The 18,954-nt window shown below is 36.7% G+C and overlaps 1 protein-coding gene across 1 annotated transcript in view; it reads right to left on the reverse strand.

The window, feature by feature from the left end:
* Nucleotides 1-18,954, reverse strand: part of GDI2 (GDP dissociation inhibitor 2) — a 45,374-nt gene that overhangs the window by 10,447 nt on the left and 15,973 nt on the right. The window contains exons 4-6 of the mRNA XM_059057498.2: nucleotides 13,159-13,293; nucleotides 7,689-7,887; nucleotides 7,291-7,422 (exon numbers count right to left, since the gene is read on the reverse strand). Coding sequence (XP_058913481.1) covers nucleotides 7,291-7,422; nucleotides 7,689-7,887; nucleotides 13,159-13,293 — 466 coding nt within the window. The remainder of the gene's footprint in view (nucleotides 1-7,290; nucleotides 7,423-7,688; nucleotides 7,888-13,158; nucleotides 13,294-18,954) is intronic.

Below are 18,954 nucleotides of genomic sequence, written 5' to 3' on the forward strand. Positions count from 1 at the left end.
ATACCATGTTCTTGGATTGGAACAATCAATACTGTGAAAATGACTATACTACCCAAAGCAATCTACAGTTTCAATGCAATCCTTATCAAACTACCAATGGCATTCTTCACAGAATTAGAACAAAAAATCTTACAATTCATATAGAAACACAAAAGACCCCAAATAGCCAAAGCAATCTTGAGAAAGAAAACGGAGTTGGAGGAATCAGGTTCCCCAACCTCAAACTATACCACAAAGCTACAATAATCTAGACAGTATGTTACTGGCACAGAAACAGAAATATAGATCAATGGTACAGGATAGAATGCCCAGAGATAAACCCACGCACATATGGGCACCTAATTTACGACAAGGGAGGCAAAAACATACAATGGAGAAAAGACAGCCTCTTCAGTAAGTGGTGCTGGGAAAACTGGACAGCTACATGTAAAAGAAGGAAATTAGAACACTTCCTAACACCAAACACAAAAATAAACTCAAAATGGATTATAGACTTAAATGTAAGACCCCAAACTATAAAACCTTTAGAGGAAAACAGGAAAAACACGCTTTAACATAAACCACAGCAAGATCTTTTTTTGACCCACCTCCTAGAAATAGAAATAACAGAAATAAAAACAAATATAAACAAATGGGACTTAATTAAACTTAAAAGCTTTTGAACAGCAAAGGAAACCATAAACAAGACAAAAAGACAACTCTCAGAACAGGAGAAAATATTTGCAAATGAAACAACAGACAAAGAATTAATCTCCAAAATATACAAATAGCTCATGGAGCTCAGTATCAAAAAAACAAACAATCCAGTTAAAAAATGGGCAAAGGACCTAAACAGACATTTCACCAAGGAAGACATACAGATGGCCAAGAGGCACATGAAAAGATGCTCAACATCACTAATTATTAGAGAAATGCAAATCAAAACTACAATGAGATATCATCTCACACTGGTCAGAATGGCCATTATCAAAAAAGCTAGAAACAATAAATGCTGGAAAGGGTGTGGTGAAAAGGGAACCCTCCTACACTGTTGGTGGGAATGTAAATTGACACAACCACTATGGGAAACAGTATGGAGGTTCCTTAAAAAACTAAAAATAGAACTACCATATGACCCAGCAATCCCACTAATGGGCATATACCGTGAGAAAACCACAATTCAGAAAGAGACATGCACCACAATGTTCACTGCAGCACTATTTACAATAGCCAGGACATGGAACCAACTTAAATGTCCATCGACAGATGAATGGATAAAGAAGATGTGGCACATATGTACAATGGAATATTACTCAGCCATACAAAGAAACGAAATTGAGTTATTTGTAGTGAGGTGGATGGACCCAGTGAAGTCAGAAAGAGAAAAACAAATACTGTATGCTAATGCATATATATGGAATCAAAAAAAAAAAGGTACTGATGAACCTAGTTTCAGGGCAGGAATAAAGAGGTAGACATAGAGAATGGACTTGATGACATGGGGTCGGAGGACGAAGCTGGGGCTAAGTGAGAGTAGCATCGACATATATACACTACCGAATGTAAAATAATTAGCTGCTGGGAAGAGCAACGGCATAGCACAAGGAGACTGGTTCCCTGCTTTGGGATGACCTAGAGGGGTGGGATAGGGAGGATGGGAGGGAGACTCAAGAGGGAGGGGATATGGGGACATGTGTATGCATATGGCTGATTTGCTTTGTTGTGCAAAAGAAACTAACAGTATTGTGAAGCAATTATACTCCAATAAAGATCTATTAAAAAAAAAGAACGTTATATATTCGTGAAAGTCAAAATGAATAAACAGAAAATCTCACAAGAAAAATGAAAACTATATTTAAAAAATGGAAATTCTAGATCAATTGAAAAAATATTTTCTAAAAAAATTAAAACTCACTGAATGTGATTAACAGCTTACTGGAAATAACAGAAAAAGGAACTAGTGAACTTAAATGAACACACATTACCCGATAGGAAACATAAAGAGATAAAACGAAGAAAAAAATGAGCAGAGCCTCAGTGACCTATGGCAGCAGTCCCCAACCTTTTAGGCACCAGGGACCAGTTTCATGGAAGACAATGTTTCCACAGACCAGGGGCAGGGGGAGCGGGGTTAGAGTTTGTTCAGGTGGTAATGCGAGTGATGGGGGGGATGGTTCAGGCGGTAATGCGAGCAATGGGGAGCAGCAGATGAAGCTTCGCTCGGCTCACCCACCAATCACCTCCTGCTGTGCCGCCTGGTTCCAAACAGGCTGAGGACCTTTACCAGGGGGGGTTGGAGACCCCTGAACTATGGAATATTACCAAGTGTCTAACATACAAGCAATCGGTGTCCCAGAGGACAAGAGAGAAAATGGGACAGAATATCTGAAGAGGATAATGATTTTAAAATTCCCAGCTTGATCTAAAAAATTAAGTTACACATCCAAGCGGTTCAGCAAATCCCAAGCAAAACCACACCTAGGCAAATCCTAGTTATACTCCCCAAAACACAAAGAAAATCTTGAAAGCAACCAGAACAAAAAACAAACAAAAACACAGAAACAACTGTTTATTACAGTTGACAGCTAACGTCTCATAAACAAAGCAGGCCACAAGTGAAGGGAACAACAGCTATAAAGTGCAGAATTTAAAAAATCTTAAGCCAACAAAAGTCCTTCAAAAATGAGGGTGATGTAACACTTTCAGATAAACAAAAGCTGAGAGAAATCATCAACAGTAACTACAAGAATGCCAATGAAAAGCTGAAGAAAATGACAACAGATGGAAACAAGGATTTATAAGAAAAAATGAATAGCATCAAAAATGGTAAAAATGTGGACAAATGATTACATTTTTCCTTCCCTTCATTTCTTTAAATTGACTGTTTAATGCAGAAATTATAATGTTGTATTGTAGGGTTTAATAAAATATGTAGACATAAAATATAGGCAACAGCACAAAGGAGAATAGTAAATGGGATGAAATTGTTGCAAAGTTCTTACAGTTTATGTAAAGAAGGACAGTATTAACTCCAAATAACTGTGATAAATGAAGGATTATACTATAATTTATGGAGCACTAAAAAATTAGAAATGAAAAGGCACAGCTAAAAATTAAGCAATTAAGATGAAAATATTTGATTAATTCCAAAAAAGGAAAGAGGAACCTGGGGGGGAGTCAGGGGGGAAAAACAGCAAAACAACTGATCTAATCCCAACCATATCAATAACTGTATTAAACATAAATGACTAAAATATTCCATTAAAAGGCCAAGGTTGTCACATTGGATAAAAAAGCAATATTCAACTATATGCTGTCTGTAAGAGACTCACTTTAAATATAAAGACACAGAGGGTTTAAAAGCAAAAGGATAAAAAAAAAATTGTTCAAACAGTAAACAAGTTGGTATGGTTTTATTAGTATGAGACAAGGAAGACTTGATGTAATCAGAAATTAGTATCACCTAGTAAAAGAGCTTTAAATGTCTGAAGTACAAACTGCCAGAACTAAAGTAGGAAACAGATAATTCCACAATCGTGGTAGAAGACCCTCTCTCAGCAACAGAACTAGAAAAAGAATCAGTAAGAATACATATTTGAACAACTCTATGAGCTACCTTTCTAGAACATGCATGCAGAATTCTTTCAAGGGCATATTCACTAAAACAGATCATATATTTGGCCATAAATTATGCCTTAATTAATTTCAAAGACTGAAAATTTACAAGTTTGTTCTCTGACCATATGGAATTAAATTAGATGTCAGTATGATATTTAGGGAAATCCTCAAATGTTTAGAAATTAAACACTATACTTTCAAATAACCCAAGGGTCAAAGAAAAAAAAAATCATAGGAAAGATAGGGTATCATATTAGATGGTACATATTTAGAGGGAAATTTAGACCTTCAAATGTTTATGTCAGAGGAGAAAAGTATAAAATCAATTATCTGTTTCAACCTTAAAAACTAAAAGAAAAAAAACCACAAATAAGTAAAAGGAAAAATTAAGATCAGAAATCAGTAAAATAAAAAATAACTACAAAGGAAATTAACAAAGCTAAAAATTTGGCACTTTGAAAAGATTAATAAAATTGATGAAATCCCATCCAGAAAAGAGAAATTATAAACTATCCAACACAAGAATGAAGATGGGAACCTCACTAAAGATCCTATAGACATCAAAAACATAATAAATATTATGAACAACTTTTTGTCAAAAAGTTCAAGAACTTATTTGAAATAGTCAAATTCCTTGAAAAACACAACTGAAAATAAGAAATAGTACATTTGAACAGCCTTATTTCTATTAAAAGAAAATGAATTAACACTCAAAAGCCTTCCCATAAAAAAAGTTCCACAGGCCCAGATGGCTTCATTTGTCAATTCTATCAAATCTTTAAGCACAATACCATTTTTCACAACCTCTTTCAGAAGACAAGAGTAGGAGGAAACTCTTCCAACTCATGTTATGAGTCTATTAAACCCTGATACAAATAAACAGACAAGAATATTACAGGAATTATAAACCAGTATCTATCATGAACATAGGCACAAGAACTCGTGTGTGAATGTACACATACAAACAGGCACACACAAACGCATACATACACACATATATGCAAATTAAATCCAACAATAAATTAAAAGGAAAATACATCATGAATAAGTAGTGTTTGCTCTAAGAATGCAAGGTTAATTTAATATCCAAAAATCAATCTATAGAATTCACAATAGCATAAAGAGAAAATCTGCATTACTAACTCAATGTCAACACCCAGTCATAATAAAAATTCTCAGCAAGCTATGAATAAAACGGAATTTAATCTGACAAAACTGCCTATTAAAAAAAACCTATAGACAGCATATTTAATAATAAAATATTGAAAACATTCCCCTTAAGGCTGGAAACAAAGCAAGAATGTCCATCTTCACCACTTCTATTCCTCATTCTTCTGGAAGTACTAGCCAGTTGATAAAGTCAAGAGGGTAAAAACACAAAGGTTGTATAGAAGCAGCTAATCTCTCTATTCACTGATGATGTAACTGTCTACAAGGAAAATTCTAAGAAGTCTATAAAACTAATAGAATAAGTGCAAGGTCACAGGAAGTACAAAAATCAATTGTACTTCTGTATATAAGCAGCAAACAACTTTAAATAAAATTGAAACTTTCATTAACAGCAGCATCAAAATAACATATAATACTTATGAATAAGTTTGAACCAAAAAAGTGCTGGATCTCTACAATGAAAGCTACAAAATATTGCTGAACCAAAGAAAACCTAAATACATGGTGAGAGACAGCATTCATGGACTGGAAAACTCAATGTCATTAAGATAATTCTCTCCTAAATTGATCTATAGGTTTAACTCAATTCCAACTAAAATCACACCAAATATTTTTTTCAAGACATTGACACCCTGTTCTAAAATCTATGTAGAAATGCAAAGGACCTAGAATAGACAAACCAATTCGAAAAAGAACAAAGTTGAAGGATTTATATTACCTGATTTCAAGACTTACTATAAAAAACTGTAATAATCAGGATGGTGTAGTAATGGAATAGGAAAAATAAATAGATCATTGGAACAAAATAGACATGTGTATATGGCCAACTGATTTTTCACAAAGGCACCAAGACAACTTTACAACGAATGGTGCTAGAACAACTAAAGTTCAGTACAGAAGAAAGTGAACCTCAAGCCTCACCTCACACACCAACATGATTTCAGGATGAATCACAGATTTAAACACAAAGCTAAAACTATAAAGCTTCTAGAAAAAGACATAGGAGAGTATCTTTGCACTCCTGAGGTAGGCAAAGCTTCTTAGGAACCAAAAAATACTAAACATTTTAAAAAAACCACTTTGGTATATTAGCAAAATTTTAAACTTCTGCTTATCAGTGAAGACAAGCCACAGACTAAGAGAAACATTTATGATACATATACTGACAGAAGACCTGCAGTCAGGATACATCAAGATTGCCTACAAATCAAAAACAAAAAGACAGCCCAACCTTTAAAAATGTGCAAAAGAAGTGAACACTCGCACCATACAAAACAAGCTCATGAAAAGGTGATCAACATTAGTCCTCAGGAAATGTAAATTAAAACCATAATGAGATAGCATTTCACACCTACTTGGGTTGTTAAAATTAAGAAGACTGACAATACTAAAGGTTGGCAGGTATGTGGAGCAACCAGAACTCTCACAGGCTGCTAAGTGAATGTAAAATGATACAACCACTCTGGAAAGTTGCTGGGCAGTATTATCAAGTTAAACATATACTTGCCATATCAGCCAGCAATTCCACTCCTGGATATGTACCCAAAAGAATGACAACTGATGTCCATACACACTTTTACACAAAAGTTCATAGTAGCTTCATTCATAGTACCCCAAAACGTTTTGAAAACTACCCAGATGTCCATCAACAGGACAATGTGGTATATTCACATAATTCACATAATGAAACATTACTCAGTATTTTTAAAATGAATTCACAGCATGTGCATCAACATGGCTGAATCTCAAAAACATTGTTAAGCAAAAGCCAGATAAAAATGAGTACATAGGGACTTCCCTGGTGGCGCAGTAGTTAAGAACCTGCCTGCCAACGCAGGGGACACGGGTTCCATCCCTGGTCCAGGAAGATCCCACATGCCGCAGAGCAACTAAGTCTGTGCTCCACAGCTACTGAGCCTGCACTCTAGAGCCCATGAGCCACAACTACTGAGCCCGCATGCCACAACTACTGAAGCCCACACGCCTAGAGCCCATGCTCCGCAACAAGAGAAGCCACTGCAATGAGAAGCCCGCACACCACAATGAAGAGTAGCCCCCACTCACCGCAACTAGAGAAAGCCCATGCGCAGCAAAAACCCAACACAGCCAAAAAATAAATAAATAAAATTTTTTGGAGTGAGTACATATTATTCCTTTTATATAATAAAACTTCAAAAACAGGCAAAAGTGTTCTATAGGAATCACAAATGTAGTTGTTACAGTGCAGGGGTGGTGGTGATTATGAGGGGATACAAGGGAACTTCTGGAGTAAGGAAAATGTTCTACATCTAGATTGGAGTTTTGGTTACAAAGGTCTATATATATGTCCAACTTTTTTTTAAACCACAAATCTGTGGTTTCACTGTATATAAATTTTACTTCAATAAAAACAAAAAGCACCTCACCACTCACAGACAAATCTTATCTCATTATTCACAACCACAACCATATCATAAACTACCGTTCAAGACGAGGTTCAGGATCAGTGAGGTTTTAGAACAAAGATTAAACATGGGCTCTCACCGTGCAAATCCTTGTGGCAGTTCTCCAAGGCCATAGAGTGGATAAAGGTATGGGCTTTTGCCATATCTTGCCAAAGACTCACTGTAAAGTTTAATCCTATTAATGGTTTCACAACATGGTTGATCTAAATAGCTAGACAAAAGGAAATGACCATTAGAAAAGGGCTTTGGTTTGCATTCTTATATTCAATTTAAAATCTTTTTCTGAATGGATTTTAATTCAACATCTCCATATTTTACTTAAAAGGCTCTAAATCTAATGTGCAGTTAGAACTTCTTCTTTAGTAGTATAATAGAGCTATGTATTTGTTTTGTTCGAATTTCCACTCCGCAGAACTGGGATATTCAGTGAAGAATTCCAAGAAAAATGTAAGTAAATCTAAAAACCAAAAAACTTACTCATCAGTTCTGTAAAGTGCCAGGGCATGACCAGTAAAATCTATAACATCTTGGCCCAGGTCAAATTTCTTATACACCTCTCGCATTGCCGTCTTCTTAGGATCAATACCCTCAAAAGTTCTAGGATCATTCTCATCAAAGTTGGCAACATACACCAGGAATTTTCTGAATCGACGTTTTTCAAACAGCCCCATTAGGCCTAAAAAAGAATTTTTCAAAAAGCACACACTCACAATAGGACACTGAGGAAAAGAAAATGTGAAAATAAAGTTTAAATATTTTATGTTATCTGAGGCTCTTCTAAGGCAATGTGCAATTTAAAATATGGGAGTTTGGACATTGCTTTAAAATAAACTGACAGTTTCATAACACTTTAAAATAAACTGTCATAATTACAATAGATCAGCTATTAAGCCTTCAATTTTACACTACAATTACAAGTAATTATAACCAGTAATTAATTAAATGCAATATGTATAATTATACCTCATATTAGGTACAAGATAAATAAGACTTAAAAACTATTATTCATGAAGGCATCTATCTGAACTTTTTTTTGACAACTCTGATCTGTACTCCAGCAACTGCCTAAAATTCTCAACGCACTTCATTTTTTCTTTTTCTGTATGCTAAGATACACTCTGGTATTTAATGAAAAAGCAGCTCAGATACCAAGAACAATCTGACCTCAAAGAAATTTAGATGCTGGTTATGCTGCCAGTCACTTTAATGAAGTCCTAGATAAGCAGTTCACTGCTTTTTACACTAAAAAGTAGATCAGGCGAAAGCTACAAACTACCACCTAAGAAACCCTCAGTTCTTCCTACTAGTCAGGATCCCTACTACCGTAGATAGCCGGTAGAAAGACAAAGTCAAAGAAAAAGAAAATTTTCTGGTTCCATCTCCATCTTCCCCTTTCTTAAACCATATGGCTACTTTAAAAACAACTATAGCTTTAAAAATAAACGCTTGACCATTTCTTTTATATCTGTTGACAGCTGAATATTTTGATATTTTAAACATTATTTCCCCCAAGACTATAGCTGAAATCAACAAAACTGAAAATTAAAATGATCATGAGGCTATTCATGACAGCTGACTACATTTAACTTTTTAAATTAATATTTACAACCTAGCTTTAAAAAAATGGAGACTGCATGCATGCACAGTAAAAGCATAAGGCTAAAAAGAAATATTCTATTACCACACAGCCCCCTACTTAAGACACAAGTGTAGTTTCAGCAGAAGGTGTAAAACAGCCAAAGGAAACCGAGTCACCACTGCAACGCACTTACAACTTGGGGGTCACTCTGGGGGACACTGCCTGTTGGAACCTAAAGCTCTTACCAACAGTTTATTGTTGAGTATCACATAACTTCTCTTAAAATAAAAATGAAAATCTACTGTGTATTCTTAAATTCCCCACTCTTTCCCTCTTTTCATCTCCCTCCCTCCTCCAAACCTTGAGCCTGACAGGGACACTCTCCCAGCACAGTGGACTCCTGTCTCCCAGCACAGGGGAGATGCTCTAAGCTGCTCCTCCAACCCTTTATGTCGGAACCAGATACCAGTGCAATTACCAACATGTGAGAGACCCTTTGCTCATTCTGAAAAAGTCCTAATTTAACGAATTCAAATATTATTTCCTACCTTGTAATTTTTATAACAGCTACTTCTATATGACGATACCTTCCCTGGTCACACTATTTAAACCAGTAGCCCCACCCTCACTCCCTCCTTTCATCTCCATATCCATCTGATATGCTTTTATATCAGATTATACCACCATCTGAAATGCTTCTCCTTATTTATCTATAGCCAGTCTCCCACTAATGGAAGCTCCAACAGGGAAAGCATTTTTGTTTACTTTTTTCCTTCTGTTGCACCCTCCCTACCCCCAAACCTAGAAGAGTACCTGGCATATAGCAAGTGCTCAATAAATATTCAATCCATATAATTAACATCTGATGGGAATGAATATAAAAGAAGCTGACTTATTCATATACTGGACATACAATATATAAAGAAAATACTCAAATTATATGATAAAAGGACTAGAAAAAATGTTTTTCACAATTAGTCCATTGAGTTGTACCTTTACTCATTTCAAATGGTTTTACTTTTCCTTCATTCACTTGCACACTGAGGGTTATTTACCAAAAAAGACACTTATGTAAAGACTTTTAAAACAGAATAAAGCTACAAAATCCAGAGCAGTTTCAATAAGAGAACAGAAAAAAGTGTTCCAATTAACTGACAGGTATAAGATTTGACAAGTGAATAAAAAAATAAAAAATAGAAAAATCAGAGTAGAATTAACGTCACAAGAAAAGCACTAAAACATGGCACACGACATGTCATTCTGACAGTGGACCTAAACAGCCTCACCCCAGTTCACAGCTGCGCCTAGCAGGCACACCAACTCCTGAGGGCCACAAGCCCTTAGAGGTCACAGGTGCTCCTGACAAACAGATGCCTCACAGTGGTAAGAGCGAGAACAAACAAACAAGCTAAAGATTCAACCGAGGATACAAGATTTTGCTGGGCACATTTCAAAGCTATTCATGAAAATGTCTCAAACTTCTCTGAACATAGTATCTGTGTTCAACATTACTCTAGAGGCCAAATATACTTCTCATTTATTTGACTAAAATAACATTTGACCAATGAACAAATATTTATTGGAACCTTGAGGTTTTAGCTGGCATCATGACCTACCACAAGAACCAACAGTATATACAGCTCCTAAAAAAGCCAATGTAAACTTAGGCTACATTAATAGAAATATATTGTCCTAGGAAAGTAAAAGTCCCAAGGACACCGAGTGGGCAGACGACACTTGGAGTATCAGGTCTGGTCTGGCTCTAATTCTACTATATATAAGATAATCTTGGCAAATCAAGAGAATTTCCAAAGGAAAGTGGCCAAGAAACCTAGACGGCATATTATATGAGAAACAACCACAGGAACTGGAAATACGTAGCACGGAGAAAAAAGGAATTCCAGTGTACGTGACAGTTGTTAAAATATCTGAGAAGCTACATTTATATATTAGTTCAGCGGTTAAGAGTGTGGGGTTCTTGAGTCTGACAAATCTGGCTTCAAACTAGTTTTACTAGTCATGAACTATGCTACTTTGCACTCTTTCACACCTGTATACCTCGGTGTTCCCATCTGTCAATGTAGATAATAGCACCATGTCTCAGAGGATTGTAGTGAAGGACTATATAAAATAAACTTAGACTATACACATAAAATAATTAGTACATAAATGCCTGCACATAATGTTCAAAAATGTTAGCTATAATTAAAAGCATAAAATAATTTGTTTTTATTTATCTTTCTCTTGAACTTCCCACCCTCTACACTTTTCCTACCCCATTCATTCATTCTGCCTACAATTGTCTTGCCTGCCATTCCAACTTCAAAATCACATCCATTAATATAAAAACAGTTGCTGATAAGGTAGTGATTGGTAAAAATTCATGAGACTGTATACTAAAATAGGTAAATCCTAGTGTATGTAAATTAAACCTCAATAAATCTAACCTTAAAAATACATACATTAATATATTTGCTTATTTTTTTCAAAAAGAAACGTAAGGAGGGTAAATCAGAAATAAGTAAAAATGACCATCTATCAGGGTGGAAAGAATGAAGTGGCAAAGATAAGACTCTAAATATATCTTTTAATTTAATTTTGACTTTCAAGTCATGTAAATGTTTTACATATTTGAAAATATTAAATCAAAAACAGAAACATTAAACTGTTAAGGTAAGTCCTTCAATTGTTATTAAATGAAGGAAGTGGTTGAAGCTATTAATATAGATAAGAGCTCAAAGAGAGAATAAAGATTTTAAATTAAAAGACCACAAACTTTGTTTAAAAGAGTTCTACTCAAATTGTTGAACTCTTATTTCTATGAAAATACTTTATTTAAATTAGATGCACTGTCACTGAAAAGACTTTAAATGATTTCTAACCCATGATCACACCAGACTCCCCTCCATTCAATCAGAAGCCATTCCTTCCCTTACCCAACTGTCATTCCCAACCTGGCCACAATTCTTAATGTTATTTTTTTACTTTCTAGCTTTAGTGTTTTTCAACGTTTTATGCCCAATATTTTCTCCCCTAATATCAAGAAGTAAATAAATGAAGTTAGAAAAACTGCCAGAATAACTTAAACTAGGTTTTTAGGTGAGACTTTTTTTTTTTGGCTGCGTTGGGTCTTCATTGCTGCGCACGGGCTTTCTCTAGTTTCAGCGAGCGGGGGCTACTTTTTGTTGCGGTGAGCGGGCTTCTCCTTGTGGTGGCTTCTCTTGCTGTGGAGGAGCATGGGCTCTAGGCGTGCAGGCTTCAGTAGTTGTGGCTCATGGGCTCTAGAACGCAGGCTCAGTAGCTGTGGTGCATGGGCTTAGTTGCTCCACAGCATGTGGGATCTTCCCAGACCAGGGCTCGAACCCGTGTCCCCTGCATTGGCAGGCAGATTCTTAAACCACTGCACCACCAGGGACAACCCCTAGGTGAGAAATCTTTGCCAATCTTAATGCCAAAATAATTACTGGAGAATTTACTGGCACTCTTCCTATTCTCCCAATGCAAACCTTTCTCTCCTCTAAACTCCTACAGCACCTACAAAACTTATCTACCCTTTAGTTATACAAATTTATCCTTCCTTAAACTGCTCTGCCTGGCAACAAAAACACCTTAAAGGATGGAAGGTCTTTTCTCGGGGTGTTTGCTATTTAAAAGACTCAGAATAAAAAATGTTAAGCAGAAATCTTTGATGAGCCAGTAGAGGAAATAATTTGGGGCAGAAAACAAAATCACTCCATATTCACTGGGAATACCTAGAAACAGAGATGCTGGAGAATGACACCAGCACCACTTAGAGGATGAGTTCCACCAGAACAGCATGTTGGATAGAGTAGCAAAGGAGGTCAGCGTAGATGGGTGATGAAGTACACGGGCTGTGCAGCAATCCCACCACAGTTTCAATGCCATCCTGCCACTCATTACCTATGTGATTTGGGGCCTGAGTTTCCTCATCTATAAAATGGAAACCCTACCTCACAAAGGGCTTCACAAGTCAAGTAAGAAAGCAAATGTGAAGTGTCTCCCACAGAGCCTAGCACACAGGAAACAATCCAAGAGACACTGACTCTCACGAATTATTCATCTGAAAATAGTATACTAGACCTAGGAAGGCTCAGCTTCACCAGCAAAAGGTTCCATGAAATAAAACCTCTCCAAGCTTCAGAAGGGCAGGAATTTCTGAACATCTTGTTTACTGAAGTACTCTCAAGTGCCTAGAACAGTGTCTGGCACATAACAGACACCCAATAAATCTTTGTTGACTGGATGAGTGGGTGGATGACTAATGCAGGGGACCTTAAATTTTATCTCTAAGATCCCTTTACGTTATAAAATCTTAATATTCTGAGAAAATAAAATAGAATTACTTACTAGATGCCAGGGCTTCTGCTTCAGTGGAAGGAACCTTGTAGATTTTTCCTCCCTTATAAACAAAGCTCCCTTCAGTCACTTTGAAATCCAGATAGCGAGTGACCTCTGTAAAAAGCAGCATCTTAACCAGCTGACCTGTAAGAGTCACATAATTCAAACTGTTACTTAAATCTTACTACTTTCAAAAATCAGCAGAAATAAAAGTACATTTACTAATACTAATGGCCTTTACAATTTTTTCTAACACCATCCAGTAATTCCTAGAAAAGTCTCCAAACCCATATTTTAAATAGGACAATCAGAATGCAGACCTATTGCTTAGCATATTTAGACTTTTTTTAAATGTTACAATTCAAGGTTAATAACTTCAACATGCTTTTGTAAAAAGTTATACAATAATTATTAGAAGTATGAGGTTTAGAATTATAGTACTACTGCAAATGGGTTTGGGTTTCTTTTTTTTTTTTTTTTTTTTTTTTTTGCGGTATGCGGGCCTCTCACTGTTGTGGCCTCTCCGGTTGCGGAGCACAGGCTCCGGACGCGCAGGCTCAGCGGCCATGGCTCACGGGCTTAGTTGCTCCGCGGCATGTGGGATCTTCCCGGACCAGGGCACAAACCCGTGTCTCCTGCATCGGCAGGCGGATTCTCAACCACTGCGCCACCAGGGAAGCCCTGGGTTTGGGTTTCTTTAAAGTGCCTACTGTAGGGCTTCCCTGGTGGCGCCTGGTGGCGCAGTGGTTGAGAATCCGCCTGCCGATGCAGGGGACACGGGTTCGTGCCCCGGTCCGGGAAGATCCCACATGCCGCGGAGCGGCTGGGCCCGTGAGCCATGGCCGCTGAGCCTGAGCGTCCGGAGCCTGTGCTCCGCAACGGGAGAGGCCACAACAGTGAGGCCCGCATACCACAAAAAAAAAAAAAAAAGTTCCTACTGTACTTTAAAGAGAGACAACTCATAAGCAAAATTTTCCAGGAATTTGTGCTTTTCAGTTTCTAAGTCAATTCATATTTATTAAAATGAATACTAGTTTGGGGTCAAGAAAAAGCTAGGATAAACCAAAGAAATATTGGTATGCTAAAAATAGTAAACTTCTTTGAGAAGCCAAACAAAATTATTTTAAAGCTCATTTGAAAGGATAAACATACAAGGACAATCAAAAAAATTTTTTGAGAACAAGAAATAGAGTAATGAGGAGACCTTTATGCAGCCAAATGTTTCAGTAAACTGTACATTAACTAGTCCATAAATCAGTGAGAAATAGAGACCCATGTAAAAGAATTTAATATATGATGAAATTTTTCTAATCAAAGTGGAAAAGATAAATGATGTTGAGGAACAACTGGTTAGCCATTTTGAAAAAATAAATTTCTATCTCTACTTCTCAAACAACAGGGTAATAAAATAAATTTATTTATGTTAAGATAGATGAACCTTGGGAGATTGGGATTAACATAAACACACTACTATATATAAAATAAGATAACTAATAAGGACCTACTCTATAGCACAGGGAACTCTACTCAATACTCCGTAATGGCCTATATGGGAAAAGAATCTAAAAAAGTGATATATGTGTATGTATAACTAATTCACTTCACTGTACACATGAAACTAACACAACATTGTAAATCTACTCCAATAAAATATTTTTAAAAAAATAAAATAAAGGGTTTCCTTGGTGGCACAGTGGTTGAGAGTCCACCTGCCGATGCAGGGGACATGGGTTTATGCCCCGGTCCGGGAAGATCCCACATGCCACGGAGCGGCTGGGCCCGTGAGCCATGGCTGCTGAGCCTGCACATCCGGAGCCTGTGCTCCTCAATGGGAGAGGCCACAATAGTGAGAGGCCCACGTACCGCAAAAAGTAATAATAATAAATAAAATAAAATAAAATAAAATAAAATAAAATAAAATAAAACTGTTACATATTTTCATAGTTCTATGAAGGAATAAGATAGATGCTGACATAAAAAAATAAAACAAAATAGATGAACTTATTTATACACAGAAAAAATGAAACCATAATACCATTAAAAGCAGATATTAGTATTTTTATAAACTTGAGGTAGAGAGAAAAATTTTAAACATAGCCTTCCAAATCAAAACCAATAAAAGAAAGCTCAACCAATGACTGTGTGAAAAATAAAAGCTTTTGTACAGAAAAAAAAAAAAAACCACAAGAGTTATATATAATGCCAATCACAAACTGGAAAAGATATTTTCAACATACTCCAAAAGGGCATTTAACAGCTGTTATAATAAGCTCTTTTACATCAATAAGGAAAAACACAAAACATCAACAGAAAAATGTGCAAAGCGAAAGCCTGGCTAGTTCATTAAAGAACAAGAAAGCCAGTAACTCTAGAAATCATTTCACCCTCTAGTAAGTAGACATATTTTAAAAATCCACTATTTTGTCTTCTAGTATGACAAAATCACAAAAACTAAAATGAATAATATCTGGGAGCGGTAAAGGGACTGGGAAAGGGGCAGCCTCAGTCTACTGGTAAAAGTAAAATTTGGCAATATAAAGGAAAAATCCTTAAAAAATTACTGCCTTTAGGGACTTCCTTAGTGGCGCAGTGGATAAGACTCCACACTCCCAAGGCAGGGGGCCTGGGTTCGATCCCTAGTCAGGGAACTAGATTCCACATGCATGCCGCAACTAAGAGTTCGCATGCCACAACTAAGGACCCCATCTGCCACAACTAACACCCAGCACAACCAAATAAATAAATATTTTTGAAGAAAGAAAGAAAATTACTGCCTTTATCCCCATACGACACTTCCAGGAATATACAATGAGATTGATCATCCCCTCTAGCCCCTGGTTCTATCCCTCCCTCTCTCTTTTAAATGTTCACAGTATTCTGATGGAAAAACATGTTAACTGGGAAGAGGTGGGGGGGAAGCTGGCAGGTGATACACCAGAATATTAACCATGATTCTAAACAATAAGATTCTGGTTATGAAAATTTTATTTCCTTTCTGCTTATCTGTGTTTTCTAATTTTAATTAAATAATTTTATTATTTATATAATAAAAATTTTGTGTTTACAATTAACCTCAAGATAATTCAGTTATTTAACTTCAAATTTCAGAGAAAATTCCAATAGGATCTTTCCATTGAACATATTCCCAAATTATAGAACATAAATTCAAAAAGGGGGGAAAGGGTGGTACATACTTTATTTCATGGGACATAAAACAGACATACTTACAATTTAGTTTTTCAACGTCATATCAGAAAAAGATGATAACAATCACAGCAATTTAAAGATACTCCTCTAATTAAAAATATGAGAAAGAGTATATTTTAAATTTCTAGTTTGTGTTAAGGATTAGTTTATTACTTTGCCTAGGGAAAAAAAGTTTCAAAAAATTCAACAGCTAAAATTATAATGTTCTAAAATAATATACCCATTAAACCAGGAACTAAGAAAATACCGTGATGCATTTTAAAAACAAAATTCTTTTTTTTTTTTTGCAGTACGCGGACCTCTCACTGTTGTGGCCTCTCCCATTGCGGAGCACAGGCTCAGCAGCCTTGGCTCATGGGCCTAGCTGCTCTGCGGCATGTGGGATCTTCCTGGACCGGGGAACGAACCCATATCCCCTGCATCGGCAGGCGGACTCTCAACCACTGTGCCACTAGGGAAGCCCTAAAAACAAAATTCTAATGAACATCCATTACTTATTCTATGCCAAGACCTTTGAAAGGGTTATTTAACAAGTCCCTCAGTCCTCAGAACCACCCTATCATATTACTATTATTATCATCTCCATATTACAGATAAGGAAATGAAGCTCAGACAGGTTTTGTAGGTGGTCTGGGGTCGCCCAGGTAAAGACATTTTGTGAAGTTCTCTCACCGTATCTTTTCTGACATTAAAGAGCCTGCAATGGACTGTGAAGGCAGTGCTTCTCAAATGTCATTCCGCTTAGGAATTGCCCAGGGCTCTTATTAAAATACAATTTTGCTTGGGTAGGTGTAGGTAGCTTCCGAGATTCTACATTTCCAACCAGCTTCCAAGAGCCCCTTAGTCCACGGACTGAACTTTGCAAAGTCTTAAGGCGTTACTTTCCTCCGTTTTCTCGCCTCTTCCACCTCCTTCTCTCTGCCTTGGCCTTATTTCCTTTTCTACTCCCTGCCTTCATATACCTTTAAAAAAATTTCCTAACAGAAATGACCCACAAGTGTGAACCAGTAACATTAGTGATTCTCAAAAGGATGTACAGAAATAAATCCACTCAGCTGTCTTAAAGCTTCATGTATACTGAACAGTGTGTCAGATCACTCAGACTTCACTGTGCTCTTTGGTGTTACCTAGGGACTTCACATTATTTTTAAAGAATACAAAAGATACCCCCCCCAAAAAAAGAAAAGAAAAAGCCCACTAGAGCATACTGAATCCAGTTTCTCTTACTCTTTGTGCTCTGTGAGGCAAAGTGAATCATCAGATGATCTCCAAGTACCCCCAGTGCATGAGCCCTCTGTTCTATGATATGAACCCTGCTGAAAGCCATGGTCGCCGGCCAGGAGAGTGGATCCATTCTGCCACTGCAGTGTTCCTTGGGGCCACCTAAGGCCATATTTATGACTTCACAGCTGCCATTTCTGCCGCATTAAAGTGAGATGTGTCCATGTTTCTACTGGTGAATGAACCTCAAGGAGATCTTCTGACTGGCATACATTTGAGAGCAGCCACAAAGACATTATTAGTATTTATTTACCAAAAGTTAAGATTTGAGATTGGAATTCTGCGCACACCAAAATTATTGCCCTTGTACGAATTTCTTTTAATATAACTTGATTATGATAATATTTGAAAAAAGTCACACTTTTTATTCTACTGCAATGCCATTAACATATTATGCAATCATTTGTTTTCAGTTCCCTTTTATTCTTTGTCAGGTGCCCCAGTTGTTTCATGGGAGCTGATGAACAGAAGACACTGTCCTGGGAAATGTCTGTTCCACCCAGTTCCATGTGTAGTGAGGAAAGTGTGCACAGTGTGTGGATCAGTTCCTTAACTGAGTTAAGGGACCTACCTGAAATATGAGCATTTATGTCTCTCACTGTTCACTCACTCACATTTACTTGCTTACCGCCCCCCACACGCCTGTCCTTTCCTCTCTATCTAGCCTAGCACATTACAGACCAGTTTGCAAACTCATTTCCTACTGAGGCCAGGCAGGTAATAGAAACGAGCAAGGTGGACTGGGCTTAAGGGAAGGTAGGAAGTGGTGGAAGCTGAGGGGAACTTGAGAGCTCAGGAGGCCTTTATCTAAGGGAGGCAGCTGCCAGTGAGTCCTTATCTTCCAGCATTTAAAGAGGACCTAGGTTGTTAAGAGAGTGGATCCTAAGAGATCTCATCACAAGAAAAAAAAACATTTTTTTCTTTTTCTTTTTTGTATCTATATGAGATGATGGATTTTCACTAAACTTACTATGGTAATCTTCACAATATATGTAAGTCAAATCATTATGCTATATACCTTAAACTTATACAGTGCTGTATGTCAATTATATCTCAATAAAACAGGAGGAAAAAAGAAAAAATGAGAAAATATTAATATGAAAAAATGTGAAAGCTTACAAACTAGAAAAAAACATTAATATGGCTGTTTCTGAAGGCCCAGTTACCTAAGATTGTCACCAAAGTATCAACAGGAAAGTCTGTTACAAATGCTTACAATTCTGATATGTATTATGCCACAGCATAATTTTGTTTCTCCAAAACCAATTACTTAGAAGTCACCCCCTCTTCCCTCCATTCTTAACTTACCAACTCTAG

The sequence above is a fragment of the Kogia breviceps genome, chromosome 3 (assembly GCF_026419965.1).
Source record: "Kogia breviceps isolate mKogBre1 chromosome 3, mKogBre1 haplotype 1, whole genome shotgun sequence".
NCBI lineage: Eukaryota > Metazoa > Chordata > Mammalia > Artiodactyla > Physeteridae > Kogia > Kogia breviceps.